This window comes from Sus scrofa, chromosome 4, assembly GCF_000003025.6.
Source record: "Sus scrofa isolate TJ Tabasco breed Duroc chromosome 4, Sscrofa11.1, whole genome shotgun sequence".
NCBI classification, from domain to species: Eukaryota; Metazoa; Chordata; class Mammalia; order Artiodactyla; family Suidae; genus Sus; species Sus scrofa.
The window spans coordinates 16,306,625-16,327,947 of NC_010446.5; the positions used below are offsets into that span (position 1 = coordinate 16,306,625).

At 43.7% G+C, this 21,323-nt stretch overlaps 1 protein-coding gene across 4 annotated transcripts in view; it reads left to right on the forward strand.

The window, feature by feature from the left end:
- Positions 3,783 to 21,323, forward strand: part of DERL1 (derlin 1) — a 30,999-nt gene continuing 13,458 nt past the window's right edge. Inside the window, exons 1-3 of one of the 4 annotated variants that reach the window (XM_021088669.1) lie at positions 6,012 to 6,373; positions 7,128 to 7,377; positions 17,201 to 17,312. Coding sequence is in view for 1 of the 4 variants with exons in the window: in NM_001244479.1 (NP_001231408.1) it covers positions 3,925 to 4,077; positions 17,201 to 17,312 (265 nt within the window). In the remaining 3 variants the exon portion in view is untranslated. 4 annotated transcript variants of the gene reach the window in all.

Here is a 21,323-nt window from a genome sequence, read left to right on the forward strand (position 1 = left end):
GTTAACCCCAACCTCCTAATTTCTCTCTCCCCCCAACATTTCCCCTTTGGTAACCATAAGTTTGGTTTCAAAATCTTTGAGTCTGTTTCTGTTGTAAGAATAAGTTTTTTTGTTTCTGTTTCTGTTGTAAGAATAAGTTTTTTTGTATCATTTTTATTAGATTCTACATATTAGTCATCTCATATGATATTTGTCTTTCTCTGACTTCACTTACTATGGCAATCTCTAGGTCCATCCATGTTCTGTAAATGGCATTCTTTTATTCTTCTTTTATGGCCGAATAATATTCCATTGTGTATATGTACCACATCTTCTTTATCCAATTCTCTGTTGATGGACATTTAGGTTGTTTCCATGTCTTGGCTCTTGTAAGTAGGGCTGCGATAACCATTGAGGGGCAAGGATCTTTTCTTCTTCATGTATTTATTATGCTTGAAATCTATTTGGTCCCTAAATATTATGTATTCTTATTAGACTATAGAATAGTGTCCTTCTATTCTATAGAAACTGCTTTTGTTATTTATTTATTTATTTATTTTTGCCTTTTCTATGGCCGCGCCCACGGCATATGGAGGTTCCCAGGCCAGGGGGTCTAATCAGAGCCGTAGCCATCGGCCTACGCCAGAGCCACAGCAACGTGGGATCCGAGCCACGTCTTCGACCTACACCACAGCTCACAGCAAAGCTGGATCCTTAACCTGCTGAGCAAGGCCAGGGATCGAACCTGCAACCTCATGGTTCCTAGTCGGATTTGTTAACCACTGAGCCACGACGGGAACTCCTGCTTTTGTTAATTAACATCAAGGACAAGGTGCTGAGAAATGTTCTCTAAAACAATAGATTGGCAGAAACTTTGCTGTTTGAAATTATATCATTGTGGATGAAACATCCCATTCTTGCTGAAGGACTTGAGGCATAAGGGTCATTTTGACACAGGATATTAAATCCAGGTACAAAGCTTTAGATAAGTTTTCAGCCCAACATTCCATATTTATCTTAATTTTGAGATTTCCAAAGAAAGAGAACCCTGGGTTTGCTATTCAGCTTAGGATGAAGCATGATATTAATACTTACACACAGCCCTGCTCTGCTTTGAGCATATCAAAACACAGCTTTACTGAAATATTAGCAACACTCAACCCTTCTTTATAATTCAATCATGTCCCTATTCTCTTTTGTTTGGTGAGATGGTTCAGGTTCCTCTGGAGGGCAGTTTGCCTCTCAGTAAGTTAATAAACCTCACCCTGTGGACCTTAGATGTGTTCCTAGGGGTCACTATTGAATGGCCTCAGCAATTTTTAACTGTAGGTTCTTGCATGGTCGGGCCACTCAAGATGACTGTTCTCTTGCTCTCTATACGTCCTCTGCTTGAACTGATTCACCTTCCTACATACTTGCCCCTGCCCCGGCTAGTGACAGTTCTCATCTTTAGATCAGAACATCTCCACCAGAATAGCTTATCAAACAGGTGGTGAGGGGCGTGCCCATCTGGTAGTTTCTCTGGTAAGTGATGAGTCAACTTGACATAAATTCCCCCTAACTGGTAACACCCCCCTCCTCCAGGTAGCAAAGACTGCTGCCATATCCTGCCTGCTGTCTGCCACACATGGTGGGGTGTCACTCCAGGACCTTGGGTCAGACATGTGCGATCCCCCACCCATTAAACCATTGCTGTCGCTGGGCTTTCTTCAGCCTTGGAGCTGGGCAAGAACAGGGCTTGCAGACCTGCAGGGTGCAGCCCAACAGTCCTACTTCTGAAAAAAACAGGAAAAGTCCTACTCCATACCCTTCGATAATTTCTTTTAAAAACAAGATGGAGGTACAATCACTATGGAAAACAATGCGGAGGTTCTTCAGAAAACTAAAAATAGATTCCTGTATGATCCAGCAATCCCATTCCTGGGCATATGTCTTGACAAAACTATAATTCAAAAAGATATATGCATCCCTATGTTCATTGCAGCACTACTGGCAGTAGCTAAGACATGGAAGCATCCTAAATGGCCATCAACAGATGAATGGATTAAGAAGATCTGGTACATATACACAATGGAATACTACTCAGCCATAAAAAAGAATGGAATAATGCCATTTGCAGCAATGTGGATGGACCTAGAGGTTATCATACTAAATGAAGTAAGTCAGAAAGAGAAAGGCAAATACCATACAATATCACTTATATGTAGGATCTAATATAGGGCACAAGTGAACCTATCTACAAAACAGCAACAGACTCACAGACATAGAGAAGAGACTTGCAGTTGCCAAGAAGGAGAAGGGAGGGGGTGGGAAGATCTAGGAGTTTGGGGTTAGTAGATGCAAACTATTACATTTAGAATGGATAAGCAATGAGGTCCTACTGTATAGCACAGGGAAATATAGGCAATCTCTTGGGATAGATCATAATGGAAAATAATATATTAAAAAAGAAGGTAAAAACAAGGTGGATTTTCATCTATCTGTAACTTAAGTCCTACCCAATAAACCAGATTAATAGTCATGATCATTTCTGCTTTCAGTTCCTCCAAAATTCCAAGCCAGTTGGAATTGCTGACTGAAGAAAAACACACAATCTAAGTCGCAAGTTAAGTTTTATTCAAGGAATTTACTGAGGACTATAGCCCCAGACCCAGCCTCTCGGGTAGCTCAGAGGACCTGCTCTGAAGAGGTAAGGGAGGAGTCAGAATATATAGGATTTTTGGCTGAATACAAACAAACCATGTAGTCACGTGTCAAAATATTACAGCTAATCACAAAAATCAGACATCTAAATGATTTTAGCGCTTTTTTGTGTAAGGGAAGATGCAAGATTCTGGCTCATTGAAATTATTACTTAGATATGCATCTTAACTGGGCCAGTATCCTCTTTTTCTCCTTCCTGAATCCCTCTAGGGTGCACCATCCGGGTGGCTGCAGTGGCTGATGACTTGACGGCAGGCAACATTCACTTTACTGGAATGGTGGCTGCAGTGGCTGATGACTTGACGGCAGGCAACATTCACTTTACTGGAATGGAAGGCAGCATTCTTTGTTTACTGAAATGGCCGTCAACATTTTTTTTTTTTTTTTTTTTTTTTTTTTGGTGCACAGAGCGGCTGTTTCCTCTGAATGGAAAACTCCCCATATCTTTGCAGGGGGCTGGGGTGTGCGTGCTCAAAGGTCACTTTCTCCGAGTTCTCTCTGACCAATCCCATCTAAAGCAGATTTCTCTCCCCACACTTCCCCACTCCCACGCAGTCACTCTATCCCCATCTTCCTAATTTATTTGCCTTTTTCTCCTTATCTCTTTAAATTGTTCAATTATTTGTTCATTCACTGTTATTTTTGTTAGTATGTAAGCTCCAGGAGAGAAGGTACCACAACGACTCTGCTAGTTGCAGCACCTCTGGTGTCTAGAACCCTATGTCGCACTTGGTAAGCTCTCAATAAACATTTGCGTAACGAATGAACAAAGAGGAACTACATTGTACTTTGCCTCCTCCTTTCCCTTTGACTACCCTACAAAATGTACCCACCTGGATTATAAATCAGGCAGGAACCCGGTAGAAGGCATTCAGCCTCGCCATTGGCTGGAGTATTTGTCGTTGCTCCCGGCAACCACTGTTTTCCACCAGTCGTGTTGTCGCCCCGCCTGGCCCCGCCCCCAAGCTCCGAACTTCCTTCCAGTGGTAAAAACCTGCTAGCTCTTTAAGCGGCGGGACTTCTGGTTAACGTCGTCTGCGGCCTCCGGAAGGGGAAGTTCGCCGCCGAACGCTCCCTCGCTCGTCCGAATTCGGTGGCGCCACGTCCGCGGGTCTCCGCCTTCTGCACCGGGGCTGGGGCGGCTCCGCCTCGACACCTTCCACTCACCCAGGAGGCCGCGTCGGAGGGGGCCGGGACCGGGAGTCGGACGGCTGTGCACATCCCGGCCACGACGAGGCGAAGATGTCGGACATCGGGGACTGGTTCAGGAGTATCCCGGCTATCACGCGCTATTGGTTCGCCGCCACCGTTGCAGTGCCCTTAGTCGGCAAACTCGGTCTCATCAGCCCGGCCTATTTCTTCCTCTGGCCTGAAGCCTTCCTTTATCGCTTCCAGGTATTGACCGGCGATGGGGGAAGTGGAAACTACAGGCCCCAGGTGGCCCCGCAGCGGCGGAGCGTAGACCCGCCGGTTGCGGACGCGCGGTGTCTGGTGGGATTTGTAGTGCGGCGGCTCCAGGGGTTTAGGGCGGGGTCCTGTGGCCCAGGGATAAGGTGGAGGCAAAGGAGTCTGAGCCTGGGCCTGGATAGCTGGAGGCGTGGAGAGTCCTCGGTTTGGCCCAATGGAAGGGGACCGATTTCGCCATGCTGTTAAGTCTGTGCTCCCCGCCCTCTGTACCCAGAGAAGGCGGCAGTGGGGAAGGTAAGTCTAATACTTGTCAGTCTGTCGGAGGCCAGTGATTAGCAGCCTGGGGCCACCTGGAGTATGGCCCTCTGAGCTCCCTCTGCCACCCACGTGGATGGCATGTGGACCACGGCTTGCCCAACAGCCAGCTGAGTCTTTTGTATGTTGATGGCGTTTCTTCCCTGGCAGGAGTGATTTGAAGACAGAGGTGCGAAGAGTGAGTTTGTTTATTTGTGTGTCTCCTTGGCTCTGGCAGGTAGTAGTTGAATTTATAAAGGACTGAGTAAAGAGTAAATTGCTCCAGAAATGGAAGGCCCTGTTTGTTTTTGTCTTGGTTTTTTCTTAAGCATGAAGGAAACAGCCCAGAGTAACATTCCTGACAAGAGAATATTAGTTTTCTGGAGGTTATCTTTATTCACTGGATTCTGTGATTTAAATCTTTCATCAGACCTGACCTGGAGGCAGGTCAGATACCAAGATCAGAAATTAATTTCAACACATCCTTTGGACTTTGTTTAACACTCTTTTGTCTTTGCAGTCGTCACTGGCCATTTCTTAGTCTCCCTTGCTGGTTCCTTACCTTCCTGACCTTTAAATGTTGTGATGTGCCCCAGGACTCTTCAGAGTCTCCCTAGCTGTAGGTGATCTCATTTAGCTTAATGGCTTTAAATAATTTCTATAAACTGAAGATTCTCAAATACAAATACACCTCTTTGTCCAGAGCTGTCTCACTTCCAAACTTGTACATCCAGCTGTAGACTTGAAATTACCACTGAGATGACTAATAGACAAATCAAACTTCATGAGTGTAAAACAATGCCCTTTTCGCTGAAGTAAATAGCAACTTCAGCATTGCAGGAGCTTAAGCTAATAGTCATGGAGTCATCCTTGACGTCTCAAACATCCCACAGTCTCTTAGCAGATTTACTTCAAGTAAATATTCAGAATACAGTCCTTTTTTGTTCTCCAATGCAAGCCATTGTCATACCAGCCCTGTTCCTTTCAGTCTTTTCTCTACAGAGCTAGAGTGATCCTCTTAGAACATAAATCATGTTCTGTCAGTCCTCTGCCCAGAGGCTCTTTTTTTTTTGGCTGCACCTTAGCCATCTGGAAGTTCCCAGGCCAGGGATTGAACCTGTGCCACAGCTGCGGCAGTGCCAGATCCTTAACAATCTGCTCTGCCCCACGGGAACTTCCTGTCCAGAACCTTTTAATGTTTTCTCAACTCAGCCAGTGAAGCCCAAGTCTTTTCAGTGGCCTGCAAGGCCCCCTGCTGCTTCTCGGACCTCATCTCCTACTGTTCTCCATCTTGTATATATTAGGCTCCACAGTGGAATCCTTGATGTTTCTTCAGCACCTCACTCCATCCCTCCTCAGGGCCTTTGCACATGTTGTTTTCCAGCTTGAGGAAGACAGCTGTGGTTTACAAGCCTTACCTCCTTTAAGTCACCCCAACTGCCACCTTGTTGGCACGGCCTTATCTGATTGCCCTCCATGAAAATGTACCCCTTCTTCACTCTGCCTCCCTTAATTTTTCTTGCTACATAGCACTGCTTGATGTTAGCTCACTTCAGAGAATAAAGCTCCATGAGAGCCACTTGTCTTGTTTATCACTGTCTTTGTTACCTAGAATAGTGTTTGGCATGTAGCAGGTGCTTATATATTGGTTGAATGCCTGGAAATAATTGAGTACTTGCCAGTGCTGGGCACTGGGGGTACAGGAGTGAATAGCACAGGAAAAGTCCCAGCTCCTATGAAGAAAACAAGAGAGAGGCATGTGACGGAGAGCGACTTTGATAGAGTGTTCCAGAAAGGCCTCAGAGAAGCTATGTGAACTGAAACCTGAATGATGAGCTTCGGGTAGACCTGGCTCTGGGGCCAATCTTCCAAGAAGAAGGACTAGAAAGTGAAAGTCTTAGAAGCAAGAATTAGACGGCTGTCAGGATGAGGATTGGTAGATGAAGACAGAGCGATAGCTGGGGTGAGAGCACTAACCTGAAGATGGAAGGTAGGCTGGGGCTGGATTGTATAGGGCTTTGTGAGTTTGAGCTTTATCTTAAAGACTGTCGACTAGAAAGGACTGGAAGATTGCCTTGACTGCTCTGGACTTGGTGTGTAAGTGGGGGAAAGGGGAGCTGGCTAACAGGATAGGAGACATAAGCTAAGTTAGGGAGCAGGAGAGATGGTGGTTTGGACCAGCATGACTGTGAAGAAGGACGTGGATAGATTTGGGCGTTGGAGTGGACAAGACTGTAGCTGCATGGATATGAAGGGTTAATGGACAAGATGTAGCCGAATGGATATGAAGAGTGCATGGGTGAAGGGAGCAGGACTCAGGATGTCATGGCTTTCACAGCAACTGAGTGGCTGGTGGAGCGCTTTTTTGAGCCTGGGAAGGAACATTTAGGGAGACTTAGGTTTGGGGGTTGGGAAGGGTATCGATAAAAAGTTATATTTTGGCTTTGTGAAGTCTAGAGATGCTTTTTCGGCATCTGAAGTGGAGAAGTAAGTAGGCCCTTGTACCTTAGAGTATGATTTGGGTGTGCAGCCAGCATTGCTACACTTTTCTACTCGCTTTGGTAACACAGTTGTTGCTCACGGGAATGTTGCACTTTGTGCCTGGTGGCATGTTGGGTAATGCGCTGCATGAGGAGCAGCGGTCATAAATGAGAGATGCCTGGTCCAGACTGGCTCTTTGGCCCTCCTTGCAAAATCTTGCTCACTTCTGCAGTCAACTTAGTAAAAATAAGTCTTTCTAATAGACTACAGGTGTCTGATGGTGAAAGCGGCGAACTGATTGGAAAGGTTCATGTCGCACCTTCCTAATTTTCCCATCTTCCTGGCACTGAAGGCAAGGCAAGAAGCTGCTAGTAGGAGGCAAGTGTGCCCAGGTGTGGAGAGACCAGTGTCTCTACTCGCTGCTACTCTGACTCCTGCTCTTTCTGGTCACCTGGAGGAACTCATTTGCAAGTGAAGCAGTTAAAGGAAAAGCTGCATCTGAGAGGCTAATAGGTGAGGCTGAACAGCATGTGTTTTTTTTCTGCTAGAGGCTCATCTTTTCCTTAAAACCTCCATCTTTGAAAAAACTGGCATGATCATTTACAATCGTGGATTCGTGTTGGCAGTGATCAGAGGCAGTTTTCTTCACCCATGGGTTTCTTCTGAGTAGCTCCTTGGTTTGCAACTCTGAAGTTTAAAATGTTTCATCCTTGGTTTGGTGGGGGGAAGCACGTAGGTGTGTGTCAAGACTCACTCTGCTGTTGTCCAGAATCCCTCAACCCTCACACTTAACACCCGTAAAAATCACGTATCCGCAGTGATGAAACGTCTCCATATTGGCCCCTGATGGGAGGGGCATTTCGCTGCTACCCTCGTGGTTTCTGAGATAAGTCTTCCAGGACTGCCTGCATGGGGCTCTTTCATTTCTTGGGATAAAAACAACATCACCCCCTTCCATCTGTATTGGGCTTCTCTGTATGTACCTTGTTCAGCTACCGCATTCATCTTGAGGTCAGTGTTATCCCAGTTGACAGACAGCTGCAGTCTCAGTTTCTATTTCCATGAGTTCAAGATAGTTCTGAGCTCTCTTGCTTTAGCTCCTTTGCATAATATCTACGAAAACACATAGTTAAGTGTTTAACAGAACTTTTTTTTTTTTTTTTTTGCTATTTAGGGCCACACTCTTGGCATGTGGAAGCTCCCAGGCTAGGGGTCGAATCAGAGCTACAGCTGCCAGCCTGTGTCACAGCCACGACAACTTGGGATCTGAACCATGTTGGCGACCCACACCGCAGCTCATGGGAACGCTGGATCCTTTAACCCACTGATCGAGGCCGCGTCCTCCGGGATACCAGTGGTTCATTGCCGCTGAGTCACAGTGGGAACTCCTAACAACATTTTTGAGGGTGATTGCTTTCAAACCAGTCATAGCCAATTAATTGCTCCCTTTCTGTTAGAGTGGAAAGACTGTGGTCTTTCTGGCAGTTGAGTAATGGTCTCCAGGCCTGGCTCAGCCCCTCGCTAGCTGTGCCCTCAGATAAACTTTTATCCTTCCTGAGCCTCAATTTCTTCACCTCAAAATGAGGATGATTTAGTAGCAAATCGACTCTGTTCTAAGAATTAATTGTTCAATTTTATTGATTACAAGATGCTCCATCAGTTTAACACAATATTTTGGAAGGGGAGAAAAGTAGAAATTACATTAAAGGAACATATTGATGTAAGTTATAGCCTAATTTCAGAAACACGGAAACAGGTATTTTCAAATTGAGGAAAAACATTATCTACCTCATGCTTCTATTATATAGAACACATATATGTGAGCGTATAAAGTGCTCAGTAAATAGTCTGGTATGTAATCCATTAAAAAATAGCACCTGTTTTTATTTATTAGCCAGTAATAATTCCTGCCATTGCTGCCTTCTCTACTTGGGCAGTAATATTCTAATGTTAATTTGTATTTGAAATTGAAATGTAACTGCTGGATTATTAGTCTACTCTTTGTCCCACGCTTTGTCCTGCCCTAGAAATGGGAAGCTATGATCTTTCAGTTTCTCTTTCAGTTTTCCAGGAATAATAAGAAATGGCATCAACCAAATCTGTGATCGAGCCTGGTGCTTATATTTGCCAAGCGTTTGCTATGTTATTAACATTTAGCCTGATGACAGCAACCCTAGCAGATTGATTTGAGTGTGTTGGGGAAGAGAGCCGAATAGACGTATAACAGGAAGGGGAGTGAACTTTGTCTGTAGGCTGAACATAGAAGTAGCTTCAAGGCTTGGATTTAGAACTTTAGTGGCAAGTGTGTTGGTATGTACAGCTTTAAAATCTTCCCCTTCCAGTCTTGTCCACACTAGATAATTCTGCTGCGGTTTGTAGCTAAACTTGCTTCATTTTTTTTTTTTTTTTAACTTTTTTTGTCGAGTTACTATATACAAGCAGGAAGGTGTATGCATTACATATCTGCATCTTGTTGAATTTTCAAAAACTGAATACTAGGACAGAACCAGCACCCAGATCAAGACAACAGAACATTGCCAGCACCCCCTAAACCTTCCTTCTGCTCCCTTCGGGTTCCCACAAAGGTAACTACTGTCTTGACTTTCAACACCTGGAGGGTTTTTGCCAATCGTTGTACTTCCTATGAATGAAATTGTAGGGTGTGTATTCTTAGTGTCTGGCCTCTTCTCAGCAGTTTGTGAGTCGCCCACGTTGTTACTCGCAGTTGTAGATGGCTCATCCTTTTATTGTTCCCTTATGTGAACAGACTGCCATTTATGTGCCCATTCTCCTGGTAACAGACCTTTGGGGTAGTTCTAGCTCTGGCTAGAATGAATAGTACTGCTGTGAACATTCTGGAACATGTCTTGGTGACCGTAGGTGGGCATTTTTGTTGTGTGTATACCCAGGAGTAAAACTGATGGCTCCTAATAGCTTGTTTAAAATCCTCAATTGGGATTGAGTGCCTTTCATTTGTTTTTCTTGCCTATCTAGTGTCCTCCCTGGCCCCCCAAAAGAAAGAAAAGCCATAGTTTGCCAACATCAGTGTTTGGCATGTGGGTGCTCTCCTTTCTTAATTGCTTGGTGACTCATATAGGCTGGCTGACTTTCTTTCTGTCTTTCTTTCTTTCTTTCTATGCCCATGTTTTTGTTTTTTAATTATTATTTTTTTTGCTTTTCGGAACCGAACCTGCAGCATGTGGAAGTTCACAGGCTAGGGACCTAATTGGAGCTGCAGCTGCCAGCCTCCAGCAGAGCCACAGTAATGCAGTATCCAAGCTGCCACCTGTGACCTACACCATAGCTCACGGCATCACCAATACTAGATCCTTAACCCACTGAGCGAGGCCAGGAATCGAACCTGCATCTTCATGGTTACTAGTTGAGTTGGTTGCCACCGAGCCACAGTGGGAACTCCCATGTAGGCTTTCTTTAACTCCAAATCAACCAGTCCTTATTGTTTCAGAAAACTCTGGAAAAAAAAAAAAGTAGAGTTCCCATTGTGGCTCAGTGGGTTAAGACTCTGGCTGGTATCCATGAAGATGTGGATTCGATCCCTGGCCTCACTCATTGGGTTAAGGATCTGGTGTTGCTGTGGCTGTGGCGTACATTGGCAGCTGCAGCTTTGATTTGACCCCTAGCCTGGGAACTTCCACATGCCACAGGTGCACCGCCCCCCCCCCAAAAAAAGAAAAGAAAAATCTTTGTTTTTGATGGTTAAAACAACCTGCTCTAGACTCTAATCCTCTGGCATTTGTAATGATTTCAGTTTGGGAGATTTTCATTCAAGGATGGTTGACGTTGGATTGGTGGTTAACGAACACGTCTGATGTTTCTTTGAAGGCCTCTGTGCCAGTGAGCACGTGAGCTTCTTGCTCTTGTTACGTGCAGAACTCTGGGCGGGTTATCTCAGCTCTCATGAGGGCCCAGCTTTCCTCATGAAAAAGCCGGGGGATTATGCTTCTGGCCCTGGGATTACTGTGGGGTTCAAACAAGATGCTTGCCTGCAGTCCCAGGCTCTCTGCCTGGCCCCTGGCTGCCTTTTTAGGGATGGGGCAGACTTTCTAGGATTGAAAATGGGCCTTCACCACTCCTTGCCCTGAAAAGAAAGCCATTTCCTTATCCTGCTTACATATCAGAGGAGAGGGAGGGATTTAGTTGGGAACCTTCAGTGGGTATTTCAGAAATATATTAATTACTCTGTGTCCTTTTGAAGAGAGGAGCTATCTCCTGGTATTTTCAAATTATCATTTTAAAGCAATGCAAAAATAGTATTGCGTCCCTTAGATCAGTGAAGGCAAGTATAACTCAAGGGTAAGCTTAATGAACCGGGAAAAGAAGTGGGGTATTTTGACAGCCGCTGATTTCCAAAGCACAGGTGCACACAGTAGCTAAAAATAGTGTCGTGTCATCAGCGTGAGTGAAAAATATAGTCAGAACAAAACCCCGAGGATTCTTTTCCAAAATCAGGCCTGGAGTAACTTAGAGGAATATTTAAAATGTGAATTCGTAAAAATCAGGTCAGCACATGTCTCCTAAAAGATTGTAATAATTGACTTCCACCCACAGAATTTTTTTTTTTTTTTTTTTTTTTTTTTTTTTACAAAATACAGCTTTAATCTACTTTCTTAGAGCCAAGCTTTTACAAAACATGTGAGATGAGGAAGATGGGTGTCAAAGGACGAACATTACTGGGTAGATGAGGATGCAAACCTGGTCCAGACTTTCGCAAAGCCTCAGGGCTTCTCTAGAGCCAAGGTTAGGGCTGGCTGGCTTCTCTTCTTTTCCTCCAATGCTTTTCATAAACAAGGAGAGTGAATTTCTGGGCTTACCCTCAGTTCATTCCAGGATTATACAAGTAGTATAGCAGGACTGAAAATTTTTACTAGTTTTAATTATACCTCATAATAATGATGTCACTTGTGAGAGGCATTGTGAAAACAGAGGCTTAGTATCGTAAACTCTGGAGTCAGGCTGTCTGGGACAAAATTTTAGCTCTGCCACTTACTAGCTTTTATTAACCCTTTCTCATCCTGTTTCCTCATCTAAAAAATCCGCCTCCTGAGTTAGGGCATGTAAATGAGCATAAGAGCACACAGTGTTTTGTTTTGTTTTGTTTTAAGACCATGAACCAAAATAGAGCAAGTATTAGTGTATCATTCCTCTTTTACAAATGGAAATTGAGACTCGGGAGTGATAGCTTGAAAATCATTTCCAGTGCTCTTTCCATCAGACGATACTATTTCGTAATAAAATTGTGGATAAACCAGAGTTCCCTCCACGGCACAGTGCGTTAAGAATCCGACTGCAGTGGCCTGGGTTGCTGTGGAGGTGTGGGTTCAATCCCCAGCTTGGCACAGCGGGTTAAAGGATCTGGCGTTGCTGTAGCTGCAGCGTGGGTTGTGGCTATAGCTATGATTCAGGCCCTGGCCTGCGAACTTCCATATGCTGTGGGTGCACATAAAGTGAAAAGAAAAAAAAAAACAAACAAAAAAAACTGGAAATAAGTCAAAATGAATTTTAACCTATTTTGTTTTACTGATTTAATACAGGGTTGTTGGAAAGTAACTTTTGGGGTATGCAAGTGCATTTTCCTCCTCCAGGGAATTAAGCTCTTTGGGTCACACGCCTGTACTGGGACAGCATGACTTAGCAGCTGTGTCTGGCCAGGCTCCACAGCTGCTGCCCTCCGTTCCAGCCACGCCCAAATTGTTGGCAATATCCACTCATTTATTGTGCTCTTGCAGTTCTTTGAGACTCTGTACTCATTTTTCCAAGACCAAAGTTTCCCTTCCTTGTGCCCATTCTTGCTTCTTCGGTCAGACTCCCCATTATTTAGACCTCCTTAATGTGGGGACTGTGACTTTTCTGCTGTGCAATAAGGCACACAGCTCTCAAGCCAGGGGCCAGCAGCATGTTGGCGTTTCCACACATCTGGGAAGGCTGTCTTCTTCACTCTCTTACTTAACGTTTTTCTGGAGGTGTTAGCCAGTGAATTAGATAAGAATAAGATATGAAATTTTATTTACAGATAGAGTTGTATACTTGGACAGTACAAAAACTCAGCTTTCAAATGTGACAAACAATTAGATAATCCAGCTTTAATGACTGAGTATAAAAAAGAGTTTGCTTGCGGCTTAAGGATCCAGCATCACTGCAGTGGCTTGGATCGCTGCTGTGGCTTGGGTCTGATCCCTGCCTGGCCTGGAAACTTTTCTACGCAGTGGGCGCAGCCAAAAAGAGAGAGAGAGAGAGAGAGAGAGAAAGAGATACAGACAGCAAAAGCTCTATAGAAAACTGTATATAAAAGCTATGAAATCAGGAGTTCCTGTCGTGGTGCATCGGAAACGAATCCGACTAGGAACCATGAGGTTGCGGGTTCGGTCCCTGGCCTCGCTCAGTGGGTTAAGGATCCGGTGTTGCCTCGAGCTGTGGTGTAGGTCGCAGCTACAACGTGGCGTCTCTGATCCCACGTTGCTGTGGCTCTGGCGTAGGCTGGTGGCTGTAGTTCCAATTTGACCCCTAGCCTGGAAACCTCCATATGCTGTGGGTGCGGCCCTAAAAAGACCAAAAAAAAAAAAAAAAGCTATGCAATCACAACATTGTAAATCAACTATACTTCAGTAAAACTTGGAAAAAACTATGAAAGACTTCTTTCCAGCTGGAAATTTGTCATTATCACATTGAAATAATAAAGATGTTGGTTCTAGTTCATTTAGAAAAATAATGTTGAGACTACTTAAGAAAATTGACAAGTGGAAGAAAAACAGGAGAGGGGTGTTATTTAATAATGCAACTTTACCAGAGAAGAAAACATACCAAACTAAAAATTAAAATAGCTTGCTAGTGGTATTGGAATTTAATTCCAAACAGAGTCATCTAAAAGTAGACTTTCATATAAAAGAGAATAAATATATGATAAAAGTAGCTTTTCAAATCAATGGAGAAAAGATGGGTTACTTTGTAAATAGGATTGGGGAAATTATGGGCCATCTAGAAAGATAAATTGAAGACTTCCTATTGTGGCTCAGCATTAACAAACCTGACTAGTATCCATGAGGATGTGGGTTCGGTCCCCAGCCTCGCTCAGTGGGTTGAGGATCTCTCAGCATTGCCACAAGCTTTGGTGTAGGTTGCTGATGCAGCTCGGATCCCGAGTTGCTGTGGCTGTGGCGTAGGCTGGCAGCTGCAGCTCCAATTTGACCCCTAGCCTAGGAACTTCCCATGCAGTGGATGTGGCCCTTAAAATAAATAAAATAAATTGAATCTCTTTCTCACTCCTTGGGTGAACCATGAGTGTGTTACAATAAATCTGTGAGCACTTTGATGTCTTGGAGTGGAGTACTTGTAAGTGTGATGCATGATGGATACATTTGCCTACGTAAAATTAAACTTTTGTCTGTCAAAATATGGCAAAAATAACACGAAAGCATAAGTCTAATGACAGACGAGAAGATAATTGCAGCAGTGAGAAGGGGCAGTTCATAATACGTAAAGAAATGCAAATCTAGCAAAAAAATGAAAAAATGCTAAAATTTTAGAAATATGATGGTTAAAATATAAAATACACTAAATGAATTAGCAATGAGCTCCTGCTGTGTAGCACTGGGAACTATGTCTAGTCACTTATGATGGAGCATGATAATGGGAGAAAAAAGAATGTATACATGTATGTGAAACTGAGTCACCATGCTGTACAGTAGGAAAAAAAATTATATTGGGGAAATAACTTAAAAATAAAAAAATAAGATAAAATACACTAAACGGTGAGAGTGTGGAGAGAAAACAGGATTAATCTCCATTTAGGGGGAAATGTTTGGTGAAACGTTTTTGCAGGCATTTGGCAATATCTGGCCAGGTCTTAGTCCCTCTGGCCCTCGAGGCTCCTCGCTGCGGGCCTGGGGGTTGAGCTGCTGCAGTACTGATGAGAAAGTGACCCAGAGCTGGAGGAAGCAGAGGAGGAAATGGCAGCTTCTCAGGGACTTGTGATAATCGAGAATGTGGCGGTCGGTTTCTCTCCAGAGGAGTGGGAATTGTACAGAGATGTGATGCTAGAGATCTGTAGGCACCTGGTCTCCTTGGCTCTGTCTTCTCATGCCACCCAGGATTTGAGGCCACAAAACCCAGGTGTGGAACTTTTCTTGCAAACAATGCTGCTGGAACTTTTCTTGCAAACACCCAGGGTTTGAGGCCACAAAACCCAGGCATGGAACTTTTCCTGCAAACAGGAAAGCCATCCTGTTGGTGCTTTTGACATGATTATAGGCAGGGAAGGTGAGGGGGCATGTGAAGGGCGGGAAGGTTGTTATGATGAGTGTAATCCTACTGGGACTTTTATCCATAAGGGAAACGTTGCTGCTAAGAGAGATCAAGGAGGGAGTTCCCGTCGTGGCGAAGTGGTTAACGAATCCGACTAGGAACCATGAGGTTGCGGGTTCGGTCCCTGCCCTTGCTCAGTGGGTTAAGGATCCGGCATTGCCATGAGCTGTGGTGTAGGTTGCAGACGCGGCTCGGATCCCACGTTGCTGTGGCTCTGGCGTAGGCTCCGATTAGACCCCTAGCCTGGGAACCTCCACATGCCGCGGAAGCGGCCCAAAGAAATAGCAAAAAGACAAAACGAAGATACATAGATGGCCAACAAGCACATGAAAAAAAAAAAAAAAAAAAAAGAGAGATCAAGGGTATAAATCATATTGTGAAAAACTCCACTTTAAGTTAGTATCATTGGCAGAAAAAATTTTTTTGTAAGCAAAGACCCACTTTATTTATTTAAATGTACATCCTCTCTGAGAGGAAATTTGGAAAATCAGGATAATCTGTAGGCAATCAGAAGCTTTATAGCTAAGCAAAAACTAAGAGAATTCAGCAACACTAAACCAGCTTTACAACATTTGGCAATATCTGCCGAAATTAAATGCACATGTTTGGAGTTCATGTTGTGGCTCAGAGGTAACAGATCTGACTGGTATCCATGAGGACTCGGGTTCAATCCCTGGCCTCACTCAGTGGGTTAAGGATCCTGCGTTGCCAGGGCTGTGGCCTAGGCCTGCAGTTGTAGCTCCAGATTTAACTCCTAGCCTGGGAATGTCATATGCCACAAGTGCAGCTCCAAAAAAGCAAAAAAAAAAAAAAAAAAAAGTTTTATCTAGCAGGTTGACTCACAGGAATTTATCCTATATGTACCTGTATAAAGAGGACATCCAAGAATATCCATTGTGCCAATGTAGCCATTTAAATGACGTCTGAACATCCGCATGAAAGGAATATTATGAAGCCAATACAAATATTTTGTCCAGGGAGTGAAACAAGGTATAGAGCAATGCAGTGTAAGGTAGGATGAAAAGGGAGGAATAATAGTAACACATAGTATTGCTTATTGAAAGAAATACCAGGAACGTTCTTGCTGGAAAGGGAGCTAGGGAACTGAGGGTCGGGAGGGAGGCTTACTTCTCATTATAGACCTTTCTGTAATTTTTTTTGGGGGGGGGAGGAGTAATATTTTAAAGATATGTATCCATATTGCCTAAACAGCACATCGATTTGAATGAGAAGTTCCTATTGTACTTCTCCCTTCTGAATGTGACATTTTTTGACAAAGTTTGTCCTGCCAGTGTTTTCTTTTTCTAGAGATATTACTGTACTGTTGGAAATTATCTTAGTAATTCTTTTTTTTCCTTTTTTGAAATGGAAGTAGAGCATACATTGTTTCAGGGGTGTTCAACAAAGTGATTCAGTTGTCTTGTAATTCTTTTTTTTTTTTTTGTCTTTCTGCCATTTCTTGGGCCGCTTCTGTGGCATATGGAGGTTCCCAGGCTAGGGGTCGAATCGGAGCTGTAGCCACCGGCCTACACCAGAGCCACAGCAACTCGGGGCCCAAGCCGCGTCTGCAACCTACACCACAGCTCATGGCAACGCCAGATCCTTAACCCACTGAGCGAGGGCAGGGACCGAACCCACAACCTCATGGTTCCTAGTCAGATTCATTAACCACTGTGCCACGACGGGAACTCCTGTAATTCATTTTTGAAAGGCATAACTCTAAGCCTGATCCCAGTAAGGATTAACCATATACATCTTTACTGTCGATTTTTTGCAACTTGTTTAGAAATATTTATTGCTTTTTTTATGATGTCATCTTATTCTGTTGACTTGCCAATTGATGTGATTGTAGCTGATAACGAACTTTTCTTCATTTGTTTTCTTGAATTATATTGGTAACATCCCTTTGGTAGCTCTTATTACTGAGAATGTTTTGCAAGGGTTAATTTTGTTTAGTTAAGAGGAAAAAAAATTGGCTTAAAGAAACTGACAGCTGTATTTATTTTGATCTGGACAGATTTGGAGGCCGATCACTGCCACCTTTTATTTCCCCGTGGGTCCAGGAACTGGATTTCTTTATTTGGTCAATTTATACTTCTTATATCAGTATTCTACACGACTCGAAACAGGTATGTTGGCCCTGGTGGCTTTAAGTCTTGTTTCTGTCTGATTTGCTAATCTGTGCATTTACTTGTTGGAGGAGTTTTGAGGGCAGTTAGCCTATGTAGAGAAATGATATAATGATGTAAACGCCCAGCAAGCAGTAACCGTGCCAGGCACTTGCTCGCCTTTTCATCCCCACAGCAGCATCACGAGGTGTCGGTAGCCGTGTCACCATTTTATAGGTGAAAAAAATGCAAGAGCAGAGGTTTACACGTCTTGCCCATATCCTGTGAGGCTGGGCTGCGTGCCTCTCATTTGATGTGACATCGCCCTCATTTGTCATGTGACAGTCCCTGTTTTTTAATCCACAGTTGGGCTGACGTGTATATTATCTCCTAAATCGCGGTTGAAAACCCACTGCTTATGCAATTAAAAGCCTAGACTTAGTTTAGTCTCTGTTATTGAAACGGTCAACTTTTAGAAAATATATAGCCAGGATTTAATAATACAGACATGACTCCCTGTATGATGTCATGGATAAGCTCCAAAATGCATTTCCTGAAACTTTCTGACGGAATTGTTTTTTCCTGCAATGCCTTATATGCTCTTCTGAGTTACTTACTCAGAGAAGCGATACATCCATACACTACATTCCATGAATGTGAATGTAACTTGGCGAAGCCTACATGATTTTGGACAAGTGGTCTGAGTTCAGAGTCTGTAAACCTGCTGGCTCTTAGCTCAGGGTAGAGAATTCTGAGCTACCCTTAACTCGGAGTCAGTGCGCATACGTTTGGGAATTGGGATCCAGTCTCACAACACAACTGCAGGGTTAGAGAAGGTGAGGCCTTTGGTGTCAAAGGTCATTTTTCCTTAAAGTGGGACTTGCTGTTAGATGCAAAGAAGTCACTGTGTTAATACAAAGTGTCGGGTGATAGATGTTAACGTCTGGAAGGGACCTAGGCCATTGCCTTAGTTTTATAGAGAAAGAACAGGAGATTTAAGGAAGTAAAGTGTGACTTGGCTGAGTTGAAACTGAGATCACCCATGTTGTAGCAGGTGACAGCATGAACCGCTTTTTCTTTTTTCTTTTCAGGGTTGCACCTGAGGCACTTGGAGGTTCCCAGGCTAGGGGTCTAATCGGATCTATTGCCACCGGCCTATGCCACAGCCACAGCAACGCCAGATCTGAGCTGCGTCTGTGACCTACACCCCAGCTCACAGCAAGGCTGGATTCTTAACCAGCTGAGCAAGACTAGGGATTGAACCTGCGTCCTCATGGATGCCAGTCAGATCTGTTGGTGCTAAGCCACGACGGGAGCTCCATGAACCACTTTTAATTATCACTCAGTTTTAGCAGTTACCTTGTAGTCAGTCTTATTTGATTTATATCCATGTCTGCCCCCCCCCCATTATTTGAAGCAAAATAATAGACATACCATTTCATTCATAAATATTTCACTATTCACCTCTGAAATAAAAGGACTTAAAAATAATCGCATACTGTAATTAAGCCTAAGTACAGTAATTTCATGCTAACTTTTTATTTGTAAAAATAGCCTCTCTTGGCTTTTTAAGGTCCTTGAACCCATCTACCCATTCCTATTACCTCATCAGACAGAACAACTAATTTGTAATAATCTATCTGAACCGCACTGAAGATAAATCTGTAGGATTATTATGTATTTTCCATCTGCTTTAATTCTCAGAAATTGCCTCCTGCTCACTATTTTATAATCTCAGATCATTTTGAAATTCTAGAGCTGAGGGGCATTTTTAAAAATAGTTTTATTGATATAGTTCATATAATTCCACCTATCTAAATTTACAGTTCAGTGGATATTTTCAGAGTTGTGCAGTCATTGCTGTAATCCACGTGAGAACATCGCATCACTACAGCCCTTCCCCGTTTCTAGTCGGTAACCCCCCACCCCCCAGCCCGCAGGCAGCTAGGTTCTGCTCTTCAGATTTGCCTATTCTGGATTCGTCCTTCCTTTCTTTCTTTTTCTTTCTTCCTTTCTTCCTTCCTCCTTTCCTTTCCTTTCTTTCCTCTCTCCCTTCCTTCTTGCCTTCCTTTCATCTATCTTTCTTCCTTCCTGTCCTTTGCCAATGCCACACCCATGGCATATGGAAGTTCCTGGGCCAGGGATTGAATATGTGCCATAACTGTAACCACTGCAGTGACAACACTCGGCCCTTAACCTGTTGGGCCATGAGGAAGCTCTCTCTGGACACTTCTTATAAATGGAATCATATAATATGTGGTCTTTTGTGACTGGCTTCTTTCACTTAGCATAGTGTTTTCAAGGTTCTTCCCATAGCATCTGTATATTAGAACTTCATTTCTTTTTCTTCCTTCCTCCCTCCTTCCCTTCCTCCCCCTTCCTTCCTCCCCCCCTTTCCTTCCCTTTCCTTCCTTCCTTCCTTCCTTCCTTCCTCCTTCCTTCTTAGGGCCACACCTGTGGCATATGAAAATTCCTGGGCTAGGGGTCGAATCAGAGCTGCAGCTGCCGGCCTACACCACAGCTCACAGCAATGCCAGATCTTTAACCCACTGAGCAAGGCCAGTGATGGAACCCGTATCCTCATGGATACTAATCAGGTCCATAATCCACGGCGTCACAGTGGAAACTCCTGCATTTTATTTTATTTTTTATTTTTATTTTTTTTTTAGAACTTCATTTCTTTTAATTGCCAAATAAGAGTCCATTGTATGGATTGATCACATTTTGTTGATCCACTCATCAGTTGATGGAGGTTTGACTTGTTTCTTTTTTTGGCTCCTACGAATAATGCTACTATGAACATTTACATAGAGAGGACATTTCGAGATCTTTTGGTTTAACCCTCTTATCTCACAGACAAGAAGTCTGTGGTCTGGAGAGGTGGAGACGTCTCCAGAGGACACAGAGCTCTTTGAGAAACACAGCCAGGACTGGAACCCAGTTTACGGGCCCCCCCGCCCCCCGCCTGCTTTCCACCACCCCGCCTCAAGATAACATTGCCCACAAGATGTTTGCCACCTGCATATTTTCCCGCTTGGCTGTTTTAAATATCTAGCAGTGTTGGCTTATTTATGAGACTTCTGATGGGAACTGGAAGACTGTGATTTGAGACCAGTTAATTTGTAAATTCCCAGTTGCAAGCTTGCCAAATAATATAGTACTGTAACGTATGCAATTGCCGTATTTTCAGCCCTCAATCTAAAGAATCCATAGAGATCACAAGGCCAAAACCACATCAAAAGAAGCACAACTATTATTAAAATTCAGAAATTTTGTTAGAATTTCAGCTCTGATGCACCATCATGATCCCCTGCCATTAAGCATCCTAAACACTGCAGCTAAAGTGGTACTCAGAGGGGCTGGGGGAAGAATAGGAAAAAGAGGAGAGACTTTTCCTTGAAACCTATTTGCTTTTAGATAGATTTTCTTTCTGCCTTTCTGATGCTTAGGATTAAGTATTAAGTTAGGATTTTTATTTCATTTTTTTATTGAAAATTTTGTACACAATTTTTAAAGGCTACCTTCCATTTATAGTTATTACAGACTGTTGGCTGTAACGCCTGGGTTGTACAGTACATCTCTGAGCCTGTCGTATACCCAGTGATTCATACTCCCCCAACTCCCCCACCCTATACTGCTCCTCCCCCTGCCCCCCAATCATTAGTTTGTTCTCGATGTCTGTGAATCGGCTTCTTGTTCATTATGTTCATTAGTTTGTTATAGTTTTTAGATTGTTAAGATTGTTGTTACTATTATTTTGGCTGCCCATGGCATGTGGAAGTTCCTGGGCCAGGGATCAAACCCGCGCCACGGTAGTGATATTGGATCCTCAACCCACTGTGCCACCAGGGAACTCCTGTTAGGATTATTTTTAAAAACTGGACTGTATGTCATGTAATTGTGATGGGGTGCGGAGGGGAGGAAAGTAACTGAGGTAGAGGGACCGTACAGTCGTTAGTTTCCTTCCTCTGCCCCTCTTCTGTTCTTGCAGCCGAAGGCACGGGGATCATCCTTTGAAGGGAGAGCTGGGGC